This window comes from Mytilus edulis, chromosome 10, assembly GCF_963676685.1.
Source record: "Mytilus edulis chromosome 10, xbMytEdul2.2, whole genome shotgun sequence".
Taxonomy (NCBI): domain Eukaryota; kingdom Metazoa; phylum Mollusca; class Bivalvia; order Mytilida; family Mytilidae; genus Mytilus; species Mytilus edulis.
In genome coordinates, this window is record NC_092353.1 from 38,194,286 (window position 1) to 38,216,768 (window position 22,483).

The 22,483-nt window shown below is 30.9% G+C and overlaps 1 protein-coding gene across 2 annotated transcripts in view; it reads left to right on the forward strand.

The window, feature by feature from the left end:
* LOC139491117 (probable ATP-dependent RNA helicase DDX10) overlaps nt 1–22,483 on the forward strand; it is a 47,447-nt gene that overhangs the window by 18,418 nt on the left and 6,546 nt on the right. For both annotated transcript variants that reach the window (XM_071278490.1, XM_071278489.1), the window contains exons 2-14: nt 1,445–1,668; nt 3,684–3,744; nt 10,782–10,912; nt 11,124–11,282; nt 12,548–12,668; nt 12,987–13,101; nt 13,893–13,989; nt 15,255–15,359; nt 17,630–17,792; nt 18,356–18,440; nt 19,377–19,478; nt 20,708–20,795; nt 21,985–22,073. In XM_071278490.1, coding sequence (XP_071134591.1) covers nt 1,495–1,668; nt 3,684–3,744; nt 10,782–10,912; nt 11,124–11,282; nt 12,548–12,668; nt 12,987–13,101; nt 13,893–13,989; nt 15,255–15,359; nt 17,630–17,792; nt 18,356–18,440; nt 19,377–19,478; nt 20,708–20,795; nt 21,985–22,073 — 1,490 coding nt within the window. In that variant the 5' untranslated portion in view covers nt 1,445–1,494. The remainder of the gene's footprint in view (nt 1–1,444; nt 1,669–3,683; nt 3,745–10,781; nt 10,913–11,123; nt 11,283–12,547; nt 12,669–12,986; nt 13,102–13,892; nt 13,990–15,254; nt 15,360–17,629; nt 17,793–18,355; nt 18,441–19,376; nt 19,479–20,707; nt 20,796–21,984; nt 22,074–22,483) is intronic.

Sequence of the window (22,483 nt, forward strand, 5' to 3'; positions counted from 1 at the left end):
GTACAATCAGTATTCCTAACAAAAAATATAATACAGAAACTGAGCGAGTTATCTGTTTGAGACAATGTTATCATTCAAAACCACAGTACGACCGGGCACCGACCGATCCAAGGAGTGTATGCAAGGTGTTGTGGTGGAAGAAGGAAAGTTTGGATATCGTGAAGGGACAATAGCTGGTAATTTACCGGGAGTAATCAACTTAAATCAATTAACGACTCTTCTGTGTCACAAATTCCTGATTTACAACTTTCACTGAGGGATGCTGTGAAGAAAAACCTTTAAAACTGGTGGACATGGTTGCCTCTCTTGCAAATGTCAAGTGGGTTGTAGCAATTCCAAGTGTAATTGCAAAAAGCAGAATATTTGGTGTAATTCGAAATGTCATGATTCGGTCACCTTTCCCAACAAATACAATCATTGTATATTACACCCGTGATATCGCGGGTCCGTGACTGAATTAAAGTATATAACTATGCGCTAGCATTATTTTTGTATTAGTATTGTCATCTCATAAAGTCATGCCGATTATAAGATACATAGTTTTCTCTGCTTTCAAATCTTTCTGTTTGAACCCGTCGAACTGGAACTTATCAATTATTGGTAATATTAATTATTTGGAAAACAAAAGGTCCTGGAATGGAGTATTTTTTAATCAACAGCATTGTCCTATATTAGTTATAAGTAAAGTTGATTTCTTTGATTCGCTGTTTTACGTCATGCCCGCTAACAAATTAAAAACTGTACCTAAACGCCTTATTTTTGGTCCAGATTTTTAGTATTCGTATTGTTATCTTAGAAAGTCTTACTGATTAAAATACTACAATAGGTAACAATTCAACAATTTAGTAGTGTCAACCCTGTGATTATGACCCGTGTATATAGCATATTAATCCCGAATACACCGTTTGTTGGTGCGCCTGTCAGATGCAGAACGTGCTGATAAGGTAATAGGTAACAGGTGAATATACTATTGGTATCGGTATCGGACTCGACCCGGAACTTCTTAATTATTGGCAATATTATTTACGTGGAAAACAAAAGGGCCTGGAGTGGTGTAATTTTTAATCTACACCTTAGTACTATATTAGTTATATATAAAGTTGAATTCTTTGATTCGTCGTTTTTACGTGATGACGGCTAACAAATTGGACCTCGTAATTTTAGTATTATAGATTGTATAGTATGTTAAAAATTTAAATCACAAAAAATCTAATCGGAAAGTCCATAATCACATGGCAAAATCAAATGACAAAACACATCAAAAACGAATGGACAAGTACTGTCATATTCCATATGGTAAATAGAGTTATCAATGTGTTTCATATTCATTTTTGAAACATTTTGTCATGTTATTCTCTTATTTTTAAAACATTCTAATCATTATATCCCATTTCAAAAAAACGTTATGATTTTGATATACATAGAATAACAATTTTTTTTCTAGATTTCTACAAAAGAGGCGTATTTATCATACACTTCCGGATAAATAAGAAGATGAAGAAAAACACGAACACGCGGTTTATGTTTGGTGGACAAGATCGTCCTAGAAAAGATAATTTTAAAGGACGAAGCGGAGAAAAAAGAAAAAAGCAATTATTGAGCATAAAAGAACGTAAAGTTGACTCACTTAATAAAGAAATCGCTGATATTAGAAGCAGATATGCACAGGTACGGGAAATGTTCTCTTCACATAGAAATAGTTTTACTCGTACAGCTTTTATATAGAATCAAATTGCCCTTATATGAAACGGGACAAAGTCCGTTTAAGGGGGTTCGCGGGTCTAAATCATTTATATAGGATTTCTCTATATTTTTCTATAAATGAACTTTATCTTATACTGTTAACGTAACGGTACCCAAATTGCACCAAGTACCCAAATTGCACCTATTTAGCAAAACTAGCAGCGAAAATCTTACAAGATTTCCTAGAGACTAAACAATTTGTATTTTTATGATTTGATACTAAGCACAGCTTACAACATAGATAAAACTATTTAGATATGCACAAAACGTTCACAGTATTTATCAACAGATGAAGTATTTACTGAAAAGGCAAAATGTACTGAAACATCGCCATGCGACGTCATCAAAACGTCATCTTTTTAAAATGAGCAAATACAATATGTTACAAGTATCCATTTAAGGTGGTACCTAACACTACAGGGAGATAACTCTGTAAAATCAGCAGAACGTTTTAATGACGTTGTGTTCTTAAGGGAATATTAAGCTTCTCAATGATCAAAATTGTAGTTTGTCAAACTGCTATATAACCAGTGTAATTTTTCTGATTAAACGGTTGGTTCAAAGTTTTTGAAATTTTTATATTTTTGTTAAAAGGTCAAAGTAAATACTTTGACAAAATTTAATGAAAATTAAACGAGCCAAATTAATTTTAGTGAAAGTGTTGGGTACCACCTTAAAAAATAATGAAGAGTAAGCATGGACTAATGTCCAATTGTTCAAAATATTTGAAGAAATTAAACAAAAGCTCTGTTATTAGACTTTTGACGATGTGAATTTAAGCATGGATGCAATTTGGGTACTCCTCATTTCAGAATCATTGATGGTTTGGAGGTCAGTTTAGACCAATTTTTCTATGATTCCATATGGAATAAAAATCAAATTGGTGTACCTTTATAATAAAGAAGGATACGGCTACAAAATAAACACAGAATGAACATTTTTGTCTTTATCATAAAAAAACGTAGATGAAAAAACTGTCAAAATAGGTGCAATTTGGGTACCGTCACGTTATAGTTAATAGAAAATTAAAATAAAAAAGTGGGGTCACCGTTCATTTGCGCTCACAATCTGCCTTCGAAAGAAGCATACATTTCTGTAAAGGTGGTTGAAGTAATAGGAGAAATATAGGTAATATCGAAATAAAAAAAGAAATTTATTACAGAAATCGCTCAAATTTTACAATAATTTAGTTTAAGTACAGCTTATATGGAAATTATATTAAAAAATATATGTCACCGATGAGTTAAAAAAGATATTTCAATTTTAAAGCCAAAAAAGGTCATTTTTCCACCAAAGGGAGATAATTTGGAACTTTTTCAATGATGTACACATTTTAAATGTCATCTGGGGCCAACACGAATTGATTGTTTTGAATGATTTTTGTACCATATGATAAAGTAACAACTACAAAAGGTAATAAATAAAATTTGTGGTGAAAAACAAATGTTTAATTTTTTCTGAAATTTTTATACCCTCGAGCCTCCTTAAGTAAATATTTTATAAATTATTAAGTATTTCTAATTTTATTCAATATTACAACAAAATTACACAAAGTTTCATATCTTGAAAATATAATTAATGCACCTTCTAAAATTAAATTAAATTGCCTAATAATTTAACCAGAAAATAAGATACTCTCCATGACTTATGACACCAGAATAAAATGCCAATGTCTATACACCTTATGGCTAATCCCGCCTGACGCGGCCGCTTGAACTTTTGACGTCAACAACAATCACTTTTCCATTGTGGGGTCAGATATTTTGTGTTATGACGTCAAAATTTTACGGGAACCTGTGTGATTTCCAGCAATGACGGACAAATAGCGATATAAAGGTGTACTTTTTACATGTAGAGCATAGGACATGACTACATGCAGATAATTTTTTATTATTCCTGTTTGTTATACAATGTTGATAAAAGAATTTTATATATTTCAGATTGAACCAAGTAAAATTAACAGTTTCACAGACTTTCCATTATCTAAACGAACTTTAGAAGGTAATGTTTAATATAGGATTATATGCCTTTTTAAAGTAATTTATTGGTGTATAAACTGGACCAAGTCACTTACAAACAAATGGACTTTTATTTGTTTGTGAGTGACTTGGACTAGTCCAAATAATTATGACGTCTTGAAAGGCTATTATAATTTTTTTCTTTGACGCCTTACTTCGAAGTAAGGCGTCAAAGAAAATAATTATAATAGCCTTTCAAGACGTCATAATTATTTGGACTAGACTTGGACCAGTTTATACAACAAATGGACTTTTTAGTGGAAGAAGACGTCAAGTCTTCTGAAGGGGCTGACCATTGGCATGTGTCTCCGTATGCCGCATTCATTTTGTGTATTACAATTTCAAAACAACTTAAGATTCCTGACACCGATTTTTACACATGATTAGGCATCTGAATCATTTAATTTGTAAATTATGATTGTAAAACAATCACTATCGTAAATATGACCCTTTTATTTATGTAAATTATTAGATTTCATCTCATCCACATGAACGTTATTTGTTTACTTGTAACAGGATGTTTTAACTGTAGATATTTGTATTACGCATGCGTGAATTTGGTATCGGGACAACTCGCCCTGTTTACAAGTTCGCCCTTGAAGTTACAAATTTGCAATCCTGCAGACAAGAAGATTTTGTTTTTATATAAAAAGGATATATAAAGTGTTGTCTTTATTCATGGTTTTCCTTTGTCATGTGAATTAGATGCCCTTCGTAACATACATGTGAACCTCCCGACGGGAGTACAAACTCCCGTTTTCAGGGGTCTCCTCCCGTCCTCCCGTTTAGGAGAAAAAACTTCTGTGTATGAAATATTTCATGAATGAAAATTTTCAGACGCCATATTTGATCATTTCTTACTACTGTACGGGTGTAATTGACACCTGTGTTAAATTTTACCTGAACATCAAAGAAGATGTATAATTATATGGCTTCACTTGACAGCTTGGGTGTCAAACATACTGGTAATCAACGATGTTTACCTCTGGCTAACTGCCGTTGTGTTATCAAAACGATGTGTAGTGGGAATATTGAAATACTTTTTTGTTACTTCCCTTTGTTTTATCCTGATTTCAGTTATTTTGCTTTTAAAAATGTAAATTGTAAAAAGACTATAAATGATTAATATTTTAATCAAATAATCTTAAAAGGATGTTGATTAAATGAACTTAAATGATTTTGGACAAATAAAAAAATTAAAATTTATAAATTATTTTAGCAATCTAGACCTCCTTTCAAGGATTAAATTGAAGTTTATATCATAAATTTGTTTATTACTGATTAAAAGTCAACATACAATAAGTGCAACTAGACTAATTAAAGGTCTAGTAGTTAGATTAATTCCTAGTAAAATCTTGAAATTTAAATTTGTAATTGTTAGTATATATTAGATTTTATTGTGTAAGCTAAGAAATAGCAAGACATTTTACACTGTTTTTAAGTCTTTTTAAGCTTTCTACAAATATGACTTTCATAATGCTTAAAATCCATGCAGTACTAGTGTTAGGCCAACTAAAATTAATTAGTAGATTTTCATCCAAATTTTCGAAAAACATGGGGCGGGTGGGAGGATTTTATTTTTTAAATTTTATTTCATATGAAACCCTTGTCACAAGTTCTTCATACCGCGGGGTATATGCTAGTGGAAAACAAGCTTGTATAATGTATATACATGTTGTATAAGGAATCTGACACTATTTTTTAAACTCTTAAAAGAAATCCATGATTGGCAACCACTGTTATACATGTAATTGCCGCTTTAGAAACCTATTTATAGTATACATCAAAGGGAAGAGAAATGCTCTCTTCAGTTGGACTAGACCTACACCAAATTTATTTTGCTTTTTAAGCAATGGTTTGTAGTCCACATAAAATCAATAAAATGTATTGGTACAATTGTATGCAACACAAGTATTTATGCAACACAAGTATTATGAGTACAAAATAAAATGTAAACTCAGTGTGGAAAGTAATTATGTGATGTAAAACATGAACTTAACCAAAAAGTAGTTTTTTAATGACCAAATTGAGGGTATTTGGACAGTTACAGAGGGTGTTTGCTGTTTGTCAACAAAAACAACAGACATGGGTAAATATAAGGGAATTGAAATGCGTGTTTGTCGACTTTTTTTTCTCAATATACGGTCATAAATCAAACAAATTCGTGCTTGTGTCAATTTCTTTAATCCAGTCATGTTTTTTGTACCAATTTGTTCTACGATTCTTGCGCTTTGGATATCAATTACAGTCCAAATTTCCTGACACAAAGTCATCGTATAAATAAAGAAAAAACACGGTTTTCGATTCACTTGTGACTACCGCAATTTGCGTTAAATGACAAGGCGTTTTACTTGTTACTCGAATATTTCATGCCCTTCTCGTTATCAATCTCTATTCTCAGTAGATGTCGTCATAATAGAGCAGCAGAATATGTCGTCTCAATCATATCGTTATTAGATTACGGGGAGAAATACAAAAACGAAACAGGAAGTGTTGAAAGAAACGAAATTATCGATGGTTCCTGGTAACGGACATGATAAAATCCGGAAATCTTATTTTTGTTAAATAAAAAAAATCGGGGCGGGACAATTTCAGAGGGGCGGGCGGGGATGAAAATCTAGCAATTAATTTTAATTGGCCTTAGTGTGTGTTATTTTTTTAATTAATTTACGATGTTGCAAATATACATGTGGAGCTTATTTCTTTCTTATTTGTCTATACATTTACAAATGATAAGGAGATGGAGACATGAACAAAAATAAATGTATATACAGATAAGATATATAAATATAATGATTCATTTGCAAGCAGTGAACAATCATTTGTCAAAAACAAAACAAAACAAAACAAGAAACAGATTCTTCTTATTATTTTATTTTATTCAAATAGAGAGGCAATAAGGGAACTATAAACATTACAATTTGATGGAAATTTGAAGAAATAACACAATTTCTACATCATTTGGTTACATTTACGACAAAATTTATGTCGATAAAAAAACATGATGTTTTGACCATTCAGTACTTAATAGATGCATAGTTCTTGGGGAAAAGTTTCATCAAATAATATGAATATAAATGACTTTTTTTGTGCTCATTTTTTACAGTGGGTTGTGATGATCTTCCAGTTAGGTTACCCTCATTTGGAGTGTTGTTCCCAACCTGTTAAAGGTCCATCTTTGTGCATAATTCAAAATTGGAAATTTCAACAAGCATCTAATATTCTTAATCTGGAAAATAAACCCTGGTCTGCTAGCTTCATGTATATTTTTTCTACCGATTTAATATATAACTAGAATCATGCAAACAGACTTAACCCTCTTGCTGCCGACCGTTTTTCAAGGTTGCATTTCATATGCCGGAAAATACGACAGCTCAACGTTTGTGACGTAACAAGCCAAAAAACGACGTCATTCGATATATGACGTCATGACATAATGACCATAACATTTGGGACCATCGGAGAAAAACATAACCCTGTTTAATCTTTGGTCTCTTAATTGAAAAAGATACAGCATTGATGAGAAGCTTGCATAAATTTATCCATGGACATATGTGTCCCTCCGGCACTGCCGGTTTGGACATATGTGTCCCTCCGGCAGCAAGAGTGTTAAGGAAAAGGCATGTAAGTTCATCATACAAATATGACACTTTTCTAGACAATCCAGATCTTGCAAAATACGTCGCTAAAAATTGTAACCTTTAAAATTGTTGTTGTGGAGTAAAAACCCATATGGGAACTTTCAAAAGTTGGCGGGTATGTAACAAGTCTTACTATTTTTATGCTCCATTTATGGGCAATATGTTTTATAGTCTGTTCGTCCGTCCTGCTTCTGGTTATAAAGTTTATGGTCCAGGTAGTTTTTGATGAAGTTGAAATCCAATCAACTTGAAACTTAGTACACATGTGTTTCTCTTGATATGATCTTCTTAATTACTGCCAAATTAAAGATTTTACCTAATTTTCATAGTCAACTGAACATAGAAAATGATTGTACGGATGGGAAATCCATGTACTTATGACCTTTTCTTGTTTGAAGAAAAAAAATACATTTTAACGATAATGGAACAAAGCAGCCTGGGTAAGTGGGGCTGCTTTTATTGTAATTCAAGTTACCTTTTATTCACCTTCTTCCACTTCAGAGCTATCAGCTCTTTGATATTTGTTTGTGAGTGACTTGGTCCAGTTTATACACCAATATATACCTTTAAAAAGGCGTTTAATCCTTATATATCTTTAAAAATATAGTTTTCCACACTGGTAACCTCTATCACACCTAGATTGTATATTTATCTTATTGAATAGGCCTGGCGTATGAATATATGCTGGTTAACGCAAAAATATGTACATGTACTCAATAAAATTTGGTATATGATAAAAGATAAACTGCAAAAACTTTTATAAGGCCAAATAAAAATATATAATTGGTTCCAGTTACATACTTTTAAAAAATAGGGTTGGTAGGTCGGCAATTTTTTTTTTGAATGTCAAAATCAGGGAAAAAATTGTGTGTTTATCGAAATTGTTTCCGGTATTATACACGCCCCAACCGGAATTCCGCCATTTTTACATGTGTTTGGTTGTAAAATAAACAGTCATGATACGTTTTTAGTTAATTTTGTTGCATTCTGTTATGAATTCTTGCATTTTAGCCATAACAGATACTTGTGATAGAAATTCAGATGACAGAAATCTATGAATTTAATTATTTTAATTCACAATCCTCAAAATTTGATCATTTGAAAATTTATTTTTCCTAAATGAAAAAAAAAGTTCTAGGGTCAGGTTTTTTTTAACTAGGGTCGGTCGGGTTACTGGAACCACACATATATTTTTATTTGGCCTTATCATTTAAACGAATGTTTTAGTGAATTATTTAATTTAACAAGTAACGTGCAGTGAAAATAAATCTTGTTAACATCTGCGTTATTATCGCCGCCATCTATCGAAAAATAACCTAAATCTAGATCCACTACCGGAAGTCCTGTCGACCAATCATATCAACGTATTCCCTGATATGCATAACATATAAGAATTATTGCACAGTAACATCATGATCAGGGACATATACATAACAAGAGATCTGCAACTATGGTGGCCCTGTTGATATTATCAATAATGTTAGAGAAGAATTCAATCATGTTTACGCTAAAAGCATATTTAAATAAAAGTTTTCTTTTTATTGTAAAACTTTCAATACCATAAAAAGAAATCTTTAAGATTTTAATATTTTGAAGCATTATATTTTAATATTTTGAAACATTATATTTCAAAATAAACAAGAGTATATTTAGATTTCTGATTTTGGTTTAATATCAGTGAAAATGAATTCTTGGGGTTCTTTGAAACACTGATTCTAACAATGTTTCAACATTTTTAATATCATTTTATTGATAAGATATATAAACATGGTAACATCATATTTAATTTTAGAGAATTATTTGTCTCTAAAGTGCGATGGTCACGCTAAAGTGCGATAGTCTACGCTAAAGTACGATGGTGTATCACGCTAAAGTGCGATGGTCACGCTAAAGTGCGATAGTCTACGCTAAAGTACGATGGTGTATCACGCTAAAGTGCGATGGCTGTTTGTTCGTTAAAATACGATGGTTAATCACGCTAAAGAGCGATGGACTAAAAGTGTAATGTTAAAAAAGGGCTTAAAGTATTAAAGAACACGGATTTAAAAAATAGTCTTCTTGCGAAAGCTAGTACAAGGTTTTATGACATATTTGATAGGTTTTATAATTACCGGTAGTCTTAAGTGATCATTGTTTTAAATTAAGAAGAATGACCACGTAATAATTGCTAAAATGGTAATTTAGGTGTGACAAAAATCTATATACATGTATCCTGTATATGGTTTTTTTAATTCAGGCCGGTATCACATATTTGGATAATTGGTGTAGCTTGCCGTTCACACAGTATATCACTAATGTGAAAATCTCCTCTTAAAGTCGTCATTGTAAATTACAAATACAAAATTCGTTCTAATTTTTCAGCAGACAATTTATGATTTACGCATGGAAACATGACGTACCTGTTACCGACTTTACTTTTCATTAAAATTAATATTTGAACGGGGACGGCAAAGTAAACTGCAACATAAACAATGATTCCAATGTATCCGTTAGCTTCAAATAGAAACAGGATAAAGGATATTTATGCGTATACTTTCGTATCTGTATAGTAAGATGGTCGACTGCAGGATAAAAGTCCTTCTTCTAGCACCGAAAACAACCCACATTTGCTTCAGCCGACAAAACACAGTTATCATGTTTAAACTGAGTAAGTCATGGACATTTGCTTTAAAGTTGTTAATCAAATATTCTACATAATCTTTCGGCATGTTCATTTTTTTTTGTATAAAAGACTGTTCACGTCATAATCCATAGTACGTTTATTACGTCTGTACTTTCGCGGACCATCACACTTTAGCGTGATACACCATCATACTTTAGCGTAGACCATCGCACTTTAGCATGACCATTGTACTTTAGCGTCCCCATCACACTTTAGAGCCCTACATATATATCTAATTTTAAGAGAACTATTTACCATATATAATTTCTCTAAAGTATGTGTTTAAAATTTGTTCTGTGTGAGTTATTTCCTTTTGAACAGAAAATTATATGGATTAAATTAAACTGTGTTTCATTCCACCCTAAATTAAATATATAAAGGGTTCTTTTAAATGCTGAATCTAAACATGTATTAAAATCCATTTGGGCCCGGTTTATTTCAACAAAATTTAATTTATAGGGTTCTTTGAAATCCAAAGGGTCTTAATTGAAACTTTTGTTTGATTTCATAAAAAAATGATTTCTTGGGATTCCTTGATATGTTTGATTCTATCAATGTACTTAGATTTTGGATATTGAACCATAATAGGTAAATGTCCAATTTCAAATTTTTCAGTTCTTTGGCAACCATGATCATATTAATTTTATTTCACAAAATGTGATTCTAGTGGGAGAGAATTCATTGGTTAACCTTATTTGTACTGGTATTTATTTTTAGGTTTGAGAATAGCTAAATTTGCCTCACCAACAGATATACAAAGAGAGTCAATTGGACTAGCACTTAAAGGAAATGATGTATTGGGAGCTGCTAAAACAGGATCAGGAAAAACTCTGGCATTTCTTATTCCGGTAAATATGTGTTTATGACATAGACAGAAGGTTTTAAATCCTATGGGTGTATTTGGAAAACCATAAAGTTCTAAATATGCTTAAAGCAGATGATAATAAAGATTTATATCAATCATTTAGAGAGGGAAAATTATATATATTAATGTTACATGCTGTTTAAATAACTTGTACTAAACTGTTTCTTTTTGAAAATATATATTATTTATTCCAGGTGTTAGAATGTTTATTTAGAGAAAAATGGAGTCACATGGATGGTTTAGGGGCTTTAATTATCTCCCCTACTAGAGAGTTAGCCTACCAGACATTTGAAGTGTTAAAGAGGGTTGGAAACAGGCATGACTTCTCAGCTGGGCTTGTTATTGGTGGGAAGGTAGAATATTCATAAATGGTTATATATGGCAAAAAAATGCACTCATGTTCCCTGTCACCACACAAAGAAGTGTACAGATATTTTATTTTATGAAAAATAAAAAAACATTTTACATTGACTATATAGGAACATTGTGCTGACTTCAACAGATCATATGAATAAAAATGGCTGAACTTGTAAGGTTAGGCATGAAAACTTATGGAAGGTAGGGAGGCAGGAAAAATTAAAAAAAATCTAGCTGTTAGAAATGTGTTTTTCAAGATGTAAAAAAGGTATTATAATATGGAAATGATACAGGTATTCAAATATGTCTATAACAAGGTTGGATATAAAAAAGAAGATGTGGAATGATTGCCATTTAGACAACTCTCTACAAGGGACCAACATGACACAAAACTTGACAAATGTAGGTCATGGTACAGCCTTCAACAATGAACAAAGCCTACACAGTATAGTAAAAATGATGGACATAACTCAATCAAAATAAAGTACATTCAAAGCTCATTTGTGACACAGTCATTTAAGTAAACTGTGGATAAACTAAACTAAAATGAATTATGTTAAAACTAAGTTGATAGTGTTCATTCTTCATGTAAGCATCAGTTTGTGAGTTTTTAACATTTAAGGGGGTTCGCGGGTCTAAATCATTTATATAGGATATCTCTATATTTTTCTATAAATGAACTTTATCTTATAGTTAATAGAAAAATAAAATAAAAAACTGGGGTCACCGTTCATTTGCGCTCACAATCTGCCTTCAAAAAAAGCTTACATTGTTGTAAAGGTGTTTTTTTTCTGTTGAAGTAATAGGAGAAATAAAGGTTATATCGAAATAAAAAAAAGAAATTTATTACAGAAATCTCTAAAATTTTACAATAATTTAGTTTAAGTACAGCTTATATGGAAATTATATTAAAAAAGATAGGTCACCGATGAGTTGAAAAAGATATTTCAATTTTAGAGCCAAAAAATGGCATTTTTCCACCAAAGGGAGATAATTTGGAACTTTTTCAATGATGTATACATTTTGAAAGTCATCTGGGGCCAACACGAATTGATTGTTCTGAATGATTTTTGTACCATATGATAAAGTAACAACTACAAAAGGAAATATATAAAATTTGTAATGAAAAACAAATGTTTGATTTTTTTCTGAAATTTTTATACCCTCGAGCCTCCTTAAGGAATGTTTTCAGAAATGTCCTGATTTACAGTATTAAATCTTTTTTCTTTCCTTTCATTGAAATGTGTTTTTATATTTTTAGCATTTACGAGAGGAAACAGTGAGATTAAACAGGACAAACATAGTGATATGTACTCCAGGCAGACTTTTACAACACATGGATGAAACTTTCAACTTTACAGCTGATTCATTGCAAATTCTTGGTAAGTAGTTACACTTGAATCATTTTTTTTTATAGAGGTAACTTCACAGTGTGAAGCTAGTACAGCATAACAAAATTATAATTATAAGCAACTAAAAATTTGCAAAAATGAACAATCAATGATATCTCACCTTTAATATAAAAGTATAAGTGTTATATTTATAAACATGATCATTATAACTGAATATAAAGTTCATCTGCCACATTAGTTATATAATCGAAAAAATCAGAAAATTACATTTATAAGGGAATTTATTCTGAATAATAATTTAGAAAGAAAAATGTTGTCAATTTGAAAGCGTCCATTTATTTATTTCAGTTCTTGATGAAGCAGACAGGATTTTAGATATGGGTTTTGCCCAGTCAATGAATGCCATTATAGAAAATCTACCATCCGAAAGACAAACACTGTTATTCAGTGCCACACAAACTAAGTAAATGTATATGTAATATCATTATATGTTTTCAAGTATTTTTATAGTGATTATACTTAAATGCATAGTACATTTTGTGTTGATGTTAAAATTTTTGAATAAAAGAAAGGTTATTTTTCAAAACTTCTCCATATCTAAAGTGTCATTTATATAATTGCTGAAGCTTATGAATTTAAAGTAAAAAAAAACTCTCTTGAAATGATATTCAAAATCTTCTGTAAAAAACACATATATTTAATGAGTCACAAAAATTTATAATCTGAACAGAGGAGACAACACCATTGCCAAAAGTAAAAAAAAACCCATCATTTTAAAACATCCAGAAAACCAGACTGAGCAATAAAAACCCCACTTAAAACCAAGGAATTTGAATTTTATAGATGTGAAGAAGCTTATTTCTATCTTCAAAACGTCTACAGTTCTGAAATACTTAGCAAGAATTCAATATTGACCACAAAACATAAGTAATTAAAAACCGAAAGTCCCAAAACAAATGGCAAAATCTAAAGCTTAAACACATCAAACTAATGTAAAACCAGAACAAATTTGGGCTGGTAAGAATAGACAATATCCCCCACAACCTGCATACTTTCTCTCAGAAATTTTCCATAATAGTACATCAAGTGGACATACAATGATAAATGAACTGCAACATAACCCAATAATGAATAACATCCCTTCTTATCATATAGTCCTAATATGATGTTTTTTTCTCAAAATTCTTAACTCAAATCATTTGGAATTTAATGTTTGATATGATATGAACAACTAATAATGTTTGATGTTTTCAGATCTATTAAAGACTTGGCAAGACTAAGTTTGAATAATCCTGTTTATGTTTCTGTTCATGAAAATGCTGCTCATAGCACACCTACACAACTTGAACAGGTAGGTCACTTTTAACTGACAATATACACAAAGGAGTAGGTCCGGTAAGGACCCATTTTGGCCTCAAATTTCAGGTTCATCTGATGAAAGATTTTGACCACTTTTTAAACACTTAAGTGTCTATTTCATTTGATTCAATTGTTTATGTGAAAGATTTTAACTGATTTAGTCATTAAAATTGATCCGATTCAAGCTCAAATATGAAAAATCTACCAAGTATGCCGAAAAATGTCACTTTTCTGATGGTTTTTGTCAAAAATGAAGGTTGCCACATCCGTGTTCATCCTCAACCTGTATATATGTCATGTATTATCGTCAAATGCAACTTACATTTCACTATTAAGGATGAAGACGAATGCGTCCACTTTTGTTTTACACGAAAACCGTCTAAAATTTAACAAAAATGCTAGAATTGTGAAGATTTCAGTAATTTAGCATGACTTAATGGTGCTAGTACCCAATATATGTGCATTGTATTGTCAAAAACAGCCCATATTTATGTAGCAGAGACATTCTATTGTCCAATAAATATCTAAAAGTTTACATTTTAACAATTTTGTAAAACTGCTATATTTTGAGGCCAAAAAGGGGTCTTACTGGACCTACTCCTTTATATAGCAGTTAAGGTGGTACCCAACACTGCAGGAAGATAACGCTGTAAAATCAGCTTAACGTTTTAATCACGTTATATTGTTAAGGAAATATTAAGCGTCTCAGTGATCAAAGTTAGTGTTTGTCGTACTGCTATATATCCAACCAATTTTTTCTGAGAAAGTGATTGGTTCTAATTTTTTGAAATTTTTATATTTTTTTCAAAGAGTCAAAATTTTATGAAAATTATACTAGCCAAATTATTTTTTGTCAAGGTGTTGGGTACCACCTTAAACACACCCTTGCCTGAAAAAGAATACAGTTTTAGTTAATTAAGAAATAAAAATAATATAAATAATATTTGTTTCTAATTAAAAAATTACATCATCACATATCTATATCTATAACTATATCTGTTCACTTTCTATTGTTGAATTTTCTAAATATTTCAACAAATTAACAAGTAAAGAAGTTACTTCTATCAGGCTGCATCATCTAGTAGATTCTATACTGTTGAAAGTGTTTACATTTAAATTAAATTGAAAAGATTCTATACCTTTGACAGTTTCACATATAAAGAAAAAGGTATCTAAATTTATAAGAATTGTAAATAACATTGATAAGTAAAACATTATTTCCTTTTGGTAGAGGCTATTTTATATTTTACATTTCAGAGTTATATTGTATGTGAGCTTCATGACAAGATGAATATTTTATGGTCATTTGTGAAGAATCATCTGAAGTCTAAAGTCTTAATCTTCATGTCAAGCTGCAAACAAGTAAGATTTTGTCATTATATACTATTTAAAAAAGTCCTTAGAGCTATTTTCTTAATGCATGTGGTTTGGTTTGGTTGTCTTGCTTGCTTTGTTTATATAAATGTTTGCTCAAGCATCTAATAACGTTATACAAGCTGAAGAAGCCCTGTCTTATCTATTGATTGCAGGGCTCACGCTACAGGCGACTTGGGCGAAGAAGTCGCTTTCCAGACCGTCACTTCGCTTTCCCGACCCCCAAAAGCGAAAACAAGTCGCCATGTTCTTGACGTTACTCCCTTTCAGTCGCCTCCGTCATCGGACATTTTCAATTTTTACCAAGTTGGTGAAACATCAATTTTTTATTGATAATTAAAGAAATTTAGACATAAAAGATTCATTATCTTAAGAAAAGAGGTTGAAGCATTGTCTTTGCAGTGTGTAGCAGGTTATTTGATAAAAATACAACTTTTCATCACTTCGTGCATTTCCGCAAGTTCCCGGTTCTTGTTACTCGAAAACGTACATCAACCTAAATTTCGGATAAAAGTTGCCTCCAGTAAATGTATAATCCCTTTATTGCATTAAAAACGTCATGTTCCTTTCCAAATAACTTGTCAAACATCGTTTATTTTTGTAAATTTTCTTGCATTCGTCGGCCATTGACCGATTTCTAAACTACGGATCTAAACCAGACCAGCGATGACCGAAATCCGTACTTTTACAATAATTACTACGGACGGACGGATGGAACAGCTGACAGAAGAATATTGATCCCAAAGGGGAAAATTACGTATGCCACACGCATTAAGAGACTTTTGGTTACATCTAATTGATTGGTGTATATATAATTCCCTATATTTTTTATGGATTGTTTCAAAGTTGCTTAACTCTGAGACTATTAATTATATTATGGCCCAGCTTAATAACTTTATTTTTTTTTATGAGAAACACTGAATTTTATACACAAGATAGATTTGAATTAAATTGTAATTGATATATTAAAATTTCTTTACATTTTTTAAAATAATAAAAAAATATTTTTTTAGTGCTATATATTAAATATTTAGTTGGTAGTTTCTCACAAGAACCTTAGTCATGTTAGTAAAACTTAAGGAGGCTCGCGGGTATAAGATTTTCAGAAAAAAATTAAACATTAATTTTTCATTACAAATTTTATTGATTACCTTAAGAAGCTGTTACTTTATCATATGGTACAAAAATCATTCCAAAAAATCAATTCGTGTTGGCCCCAGCGGACTTTTAAAATGTAGATATCATTGAAAAAGCTTTAAATTATCTCCCTTTGGTGCAAAAATGCCATTTTTTGGCATAAAAATTGAAATATCTTTTTTAACTCATCGGTGACCTATATTTTTTATTGTTGTTTTCGAATAAGCTGTACATAGACTAAATAATTGTAAAATTTTAGCGATTTCTGTAATTTAGTTCTTTTTTTATTTCGATATTGCCGCTATTTCTCCTATTAGTTCAACAAAAAAAAAGGACATTAACAAAAATGTATGCTCCTTTCAAAGGCAGATTGTGAGCGTAAATGAACGGTGACCCCATTTTTTTATTTCATTTTTCTATTAAGTATAAGATAAAGTTCATTTATAGAAAAATATAGAGAAATCCTATATTAAATAAAAAATTTCATTTAGACCCGCGAGCCCCCTTAAACAACTTTTAATTTGAAATGTTACTTTAATTGTATACTCAGATATGAATTGAATAATATAAAAAGAACATTAGTTACATATGACCCTTTATACTATAGTAAAATCCAAACATTGTAGCGCACCGCGCGAATGAGCACTTCTCTTTCAAATCTCACCACTTCTCCCTATCAGTTTCAAAAAGAGAAGTCACTTCTCCCTATAATTCTGAAGTAGTGTGAGCCCTGGATTGCAGATGTCAATCTTAATAAAAATGCTTGAGCAAACATTTTTACTAACAAAGGAAGCAAGGGAATCAAACCTTTAAACTTCATGCATTAGGTTTCCCCAATACAACCCATATGGAATAACTGTAATTTCATTAATCTGGATGAATTTAAACGATAAATCAAGTCCACTAACCCGCTTTTTTATATTGAAATTTGAGAGCACATGGGCATTGTTGAAAATTGCTTAAAATGAGTTCCATTTGCATTTTTTTTTAAAGCAAACCACTCTTGTTACATTTTCTGTTTTGTAAGTTCACAAATTAAATTTATGTGATTATACATAGATTTCTTTCTTTAATTTTGAAAACTAAATCATACTCAAAGATGATTTTATTAACATTTGTAGGTGAAGTTCATCTTTGAATGTTTTAGAAGATTTCGACCAGGTGTCACTGTACTTTGTTTACATGGTGGAATGAATCAGTTAAAAAGAGTGGCGGCTTATAGAGAATTCTGTAGAAAGAAACATGCTGTTTTATTTGCCACTGATATTGCTGCTAGAGGATTAGGTTTGTTTGACCCTTGAACCTTTGAACTGTTTTATTTGCTGCAGGCTACTATATGATTGGGTTTGTTTGACCCTTGAATGGTTTTATTTGCCACAGTCTGCTTGCCTGGTGTTTAATTAAGTATTTATCAATCTGAATCTCGATTCAAAATATTAAGAAATGACACTTCCAGTAAATGATGGATAAAACCTAATCGACGATCCCGGGTCAATGGACAAAGCCAATGCAATGTTGTGTGACTCAGGTTCACATACTTATTTTTATTGTTTTGGTAATCGATCTATTTCCGTTATTATTTAATATTTATTGGAGTTCAGTGTTTGTCCTGAAATATTGCATTTTTCTTAGTAGCTACCTATATATATATATATGGCAATAAGTTTGAAGAGCAATTTTAGGTTTATATTTCAGAGCTTTATTTAATACTTAACCTGTTTATGATATACAAATGCATGATAGCAATGTCAGTCCAAATGACACATGTTTCTGGAATAAACATCATCAGGACCAAAATTTTGGATAAAAAAAAGCATATTAAGATGTTTGTCAATTAATTATTGTAGATTTTCCTGCTGTAAACTGGGTTATACAGATGGACTGCCCTGAAGATGCTAACACTTACATACACAGAGCTGGAAGAACAGCAAGGTATTTAGGATAGGAAAGAAAGTTTTCAAAGATTTGGTACACATTAAAAAAAAGTTTTCATCTTTAATCATTGATGAAATTTTGCCCTTACTACCTTTTATACAAAAACATGCATATTTTTACTGCACTTGTCTTAAAAAATTATTCCACATTTGTCATAAAATAATAAAACCCTGCTAACATGAGGTTTCAGATTTCAAAATAATATGAAGACCAGATTAAAACCTTTTCATAAGGGAAATAATCCAATATTTTGTTGATGAAAGATATTGAACTTGACCTTGTTGCGAGAAGTTACACTTATAATAATAATAAGAAGATGTGGTATGATATCCAAAAAAGACAACTTTCCATCAGTGCCCTTGGTCATAAAACTTTTCTCATTACTGGAAACACCAAATCCAGTATTTTGAATATTTGATTTCTGCATCTGTAAACGATAAAAGTACTAAAATATTTAATGACCACAAGGCCTGAGTCCAAATAATAAGGAGTAAGCCACTATAAGTCACTTTAAGGCCTTTAAAATGAACAAAACTTAAATCTTGGAAAACTATAGAGGACCATTCAAACAAGAAAACCTATTGCCTATATTATTTAAAAAAAAATATATACTAAAACAGATGTGGTATACTGCAACAAACAGTAAACTACTGAATTACAATCTCCTGACTTGGAACAGACACAAAATCTGATTTCTGTTTTAAATTTCTACATTCATTCATTCTTTTCTACATATACAACTGATTGTTATTTTTGAAACAAATTTGTTTTAAATATTTGTTTTTTTTAAATTATTGATAGGCATTTCTTTACATAAATATTAATAATTATTACTCATTTGCTAAAATTGCCTACATGCCAATTGGTTTTAAAATATTTATCGGATGAAGAATACTAAATCAATCCCTATTATATTTGCATAATTTTCCACAGGTATGAGAAGGGAGGAGAGGCCATGTTGCTATTGTTACCATCAGAGGAAGAAGCCATGGTTCAACATTTAAAAGATAAAAAGATACCTATAGAATGTATTAAGTAAGTTTGACTCAAACAAATGTTTTGAAACTTATACAAAATGCTTGTTACTGTGGATTCATTAATAATCGTTGGATACCAATTTTCTATGGATTTTGTTTGAACAGGGGAACCATGAATTCAAAGTTCAACGAATTGCAAATTTTCAAAAGAAATGTTTGCAGACTTTGCCAAAACAACGAAATTTAATATCCAGGAAAATGCAAGTTTTCTTCAATCCATGAAAAATTGCAGAAATTTTAGTTTCGGTTCTTTAATTTTAGCTTGCCTCAAGCAGATGTTATGAAACTTATGTGCAATGTTTATTACCACAAAACACAGTTCAATTTTGGTGGCCTCACTTTTACTGTTATTGAGATATGCCCCTTTACAGATTGATAAATTGCTGACTTTAAATGTTCTTAATGTTCTTAAGTTATGTCCCTTTATAACTTTATATGCAATCAGGGGCATCATCTGTGTCCCATTAACTTATTCCCTATTAATTTTTGTTTGTTCTGAGGTACCAAATGTTCATGGGCTGCATAGGAGATGTAAAAAAAAATGAACGCCCTCTCAAATTTTTAGCTCACCTGGCCCAAAGGGCCAAGTGAGCGTTTTCCGATATTATCTTGAATACTATTATAGATAGAGGTAAACTGTAAACAGCAATAATGTTCAGCAAAGTAAGATCTACAAATAAGTCAACATGACCAAAATGGTCAGTTGACCCCTTAAAGAGTTATTGCCCTTTATAATTAATTTTTAACAATTTTCATTAATTTAAAACATTTTGGTAAGTTTTTACAAAATATTTTCGTCTGTAACTATTGGGCCAAGTTCATTACAGATAGAGGAAATTGTAAGTAGCAAGAATGTTCAGTAAAGTAAGATCTACAAACACATCACCATCACCAAAACACAATTTTGTCATGAATCCATTAGTGTCCTTTTTTATTATGCACATAGACCAAGGTGAGCGACACAGGCTCTTAAGAGCCTCTAGTTTTTTATTGTTATTGTCCTTCCACAGATAAAATGTGTGCAACTTGTGGAACAATGGAACCTGATTTTATTTAAGGGTATTCTGACCTTGTTGTTTATGCAATATTACTATTGAAAAAGTTAATTGAATTTAGATTATAACATATCCTGATATGTACATAAGTTTTATAATGAAAACTATCCATTTTGTTTTTGAGATTAGTTAATTTAATCACTCTGCATTTATGTGTTTTATTTTTTATCAGGGTTAATTCTAAGAAGATATGGAATATACAGAATAAGTTGGAATCTAATTGTGCTGCCGACCACAGTCTTAAAGAAAAGGCTCAGAGGGTAATCATTAACAAATTATCAGTCTTCAAAATATTATAAGATAAGGTAATTGTGGTATGATTGCCAATGAGATAACTATCAAAATGACATAGATTTAACCACCATTTAGCCTTTAACAATGAGCAAAGTCCATACTGTAATAGACAGCTACAATAGGCCCAAAGTTAACAGAATGTGAAACAAAGTCCATACTGTAATAGACAGCTACAATAGGCCCAAAGATAACAGAATGTGAAACAACTCCAATGAAAAAACAACAGTCTCATTTATGACAAAAACAATCAATTAAAAATATTATCGCTATTTTGTGCATTTTTCCTTTCATCTTTTTTTTGTGATAATTTTCATATCATTCTACTCGCTTGAGATGGATAATTATCGCTAGAAACTAAGCATGCACGTGGCGTTGCTAACGAAATTGACATGAAATTGACAACGTCGTCATAGGTAAAATAGCGATAAAAAGATTATCATTGTTCATCTCAACTCGATTGCCTTTCTCGCTTTCGCCATCCCGGCTCAAGCGAGAAAATCAATCTCGTTGAGATGATCACCGATAATCTATAAATATATATTAGACACCAACCAATGACAACTTCTGAATTACAGGCTCCTAGTTTGGAATAGGTATCCATACATACAGAATTTGCAGTGAAACATGTTTGTAAGCGCAAAAAATTTTTTTTTTTAAAAGGCCCAAATGTTTTACAAAAAATGTTTTACTTGCTTATCTGTAGATAGATTATTGCAAAAATTATATTTTAAATACTGTCAAGAAAAGGTCCTTATTGACGAAGTGTCTTTTTTTCTAAAAACATGCCATCAGAAAATTTTCTGCACATTGTTTATTGTTATAAAGATAAAGAGATATGGTATGATTACCCTTATATATTATGGTACAACCTTCTACAATGTGCAAGAAATACCCACACAGTGTATTCAGATATAAGAAATGCACTTTAGAGGCTTATGACAAAAGTTGAACAATTTAACTTTTGTATGTAAAAAATTTAAGTTAATTAACCACTCTTATTCTGGTAAAGTAATCATGTCTCACAATGTCTGTGTCATTGGGTTGTTGTTTTATTGAGTTATATCAATCATCTGCTTTTATAATTGCTCTATTTTCACTTAATGTTGTAAAGATATATAAAATAGTGTTGACATGTTTGGGGTTTTTTTTTTGCAGGCCTTCCTTGGATATTTAAGATCAGTGTTTCTGATGAGTGACAAAAAAGTATTTAATGTTCACAAGCTTGATATAGATGAATATTCAAGGTACAATTATCAGTGTAGTAACTTCATATTAATCTGTTGTCATAATGATTGTTAGCATAATGCAACGATGACATTTAACACATTGACATTTGACACACCAACACTTCACACAAGACATGTTACAAATTACAAAACATCAATACACAAATTGACAATTTACCAATTAAGAATTTTGAAATCACACAACTACAAATTGACAATTTAAAAATTAAGAATTTTGAAATTACAAAGATACAAGTTACAAATTGACAATTTACAAATTAAGAATTTTGAAGTTACAAAGATACAAGTTACAAATTGACAATTTAAAAATTAAGTATTTTGAAATTACAAAGATACAAGTTACAAATTAAGAATTTTGAAATTACAAAGATACAAGTTACAAATTGACAATTTACAAATTAAGAATT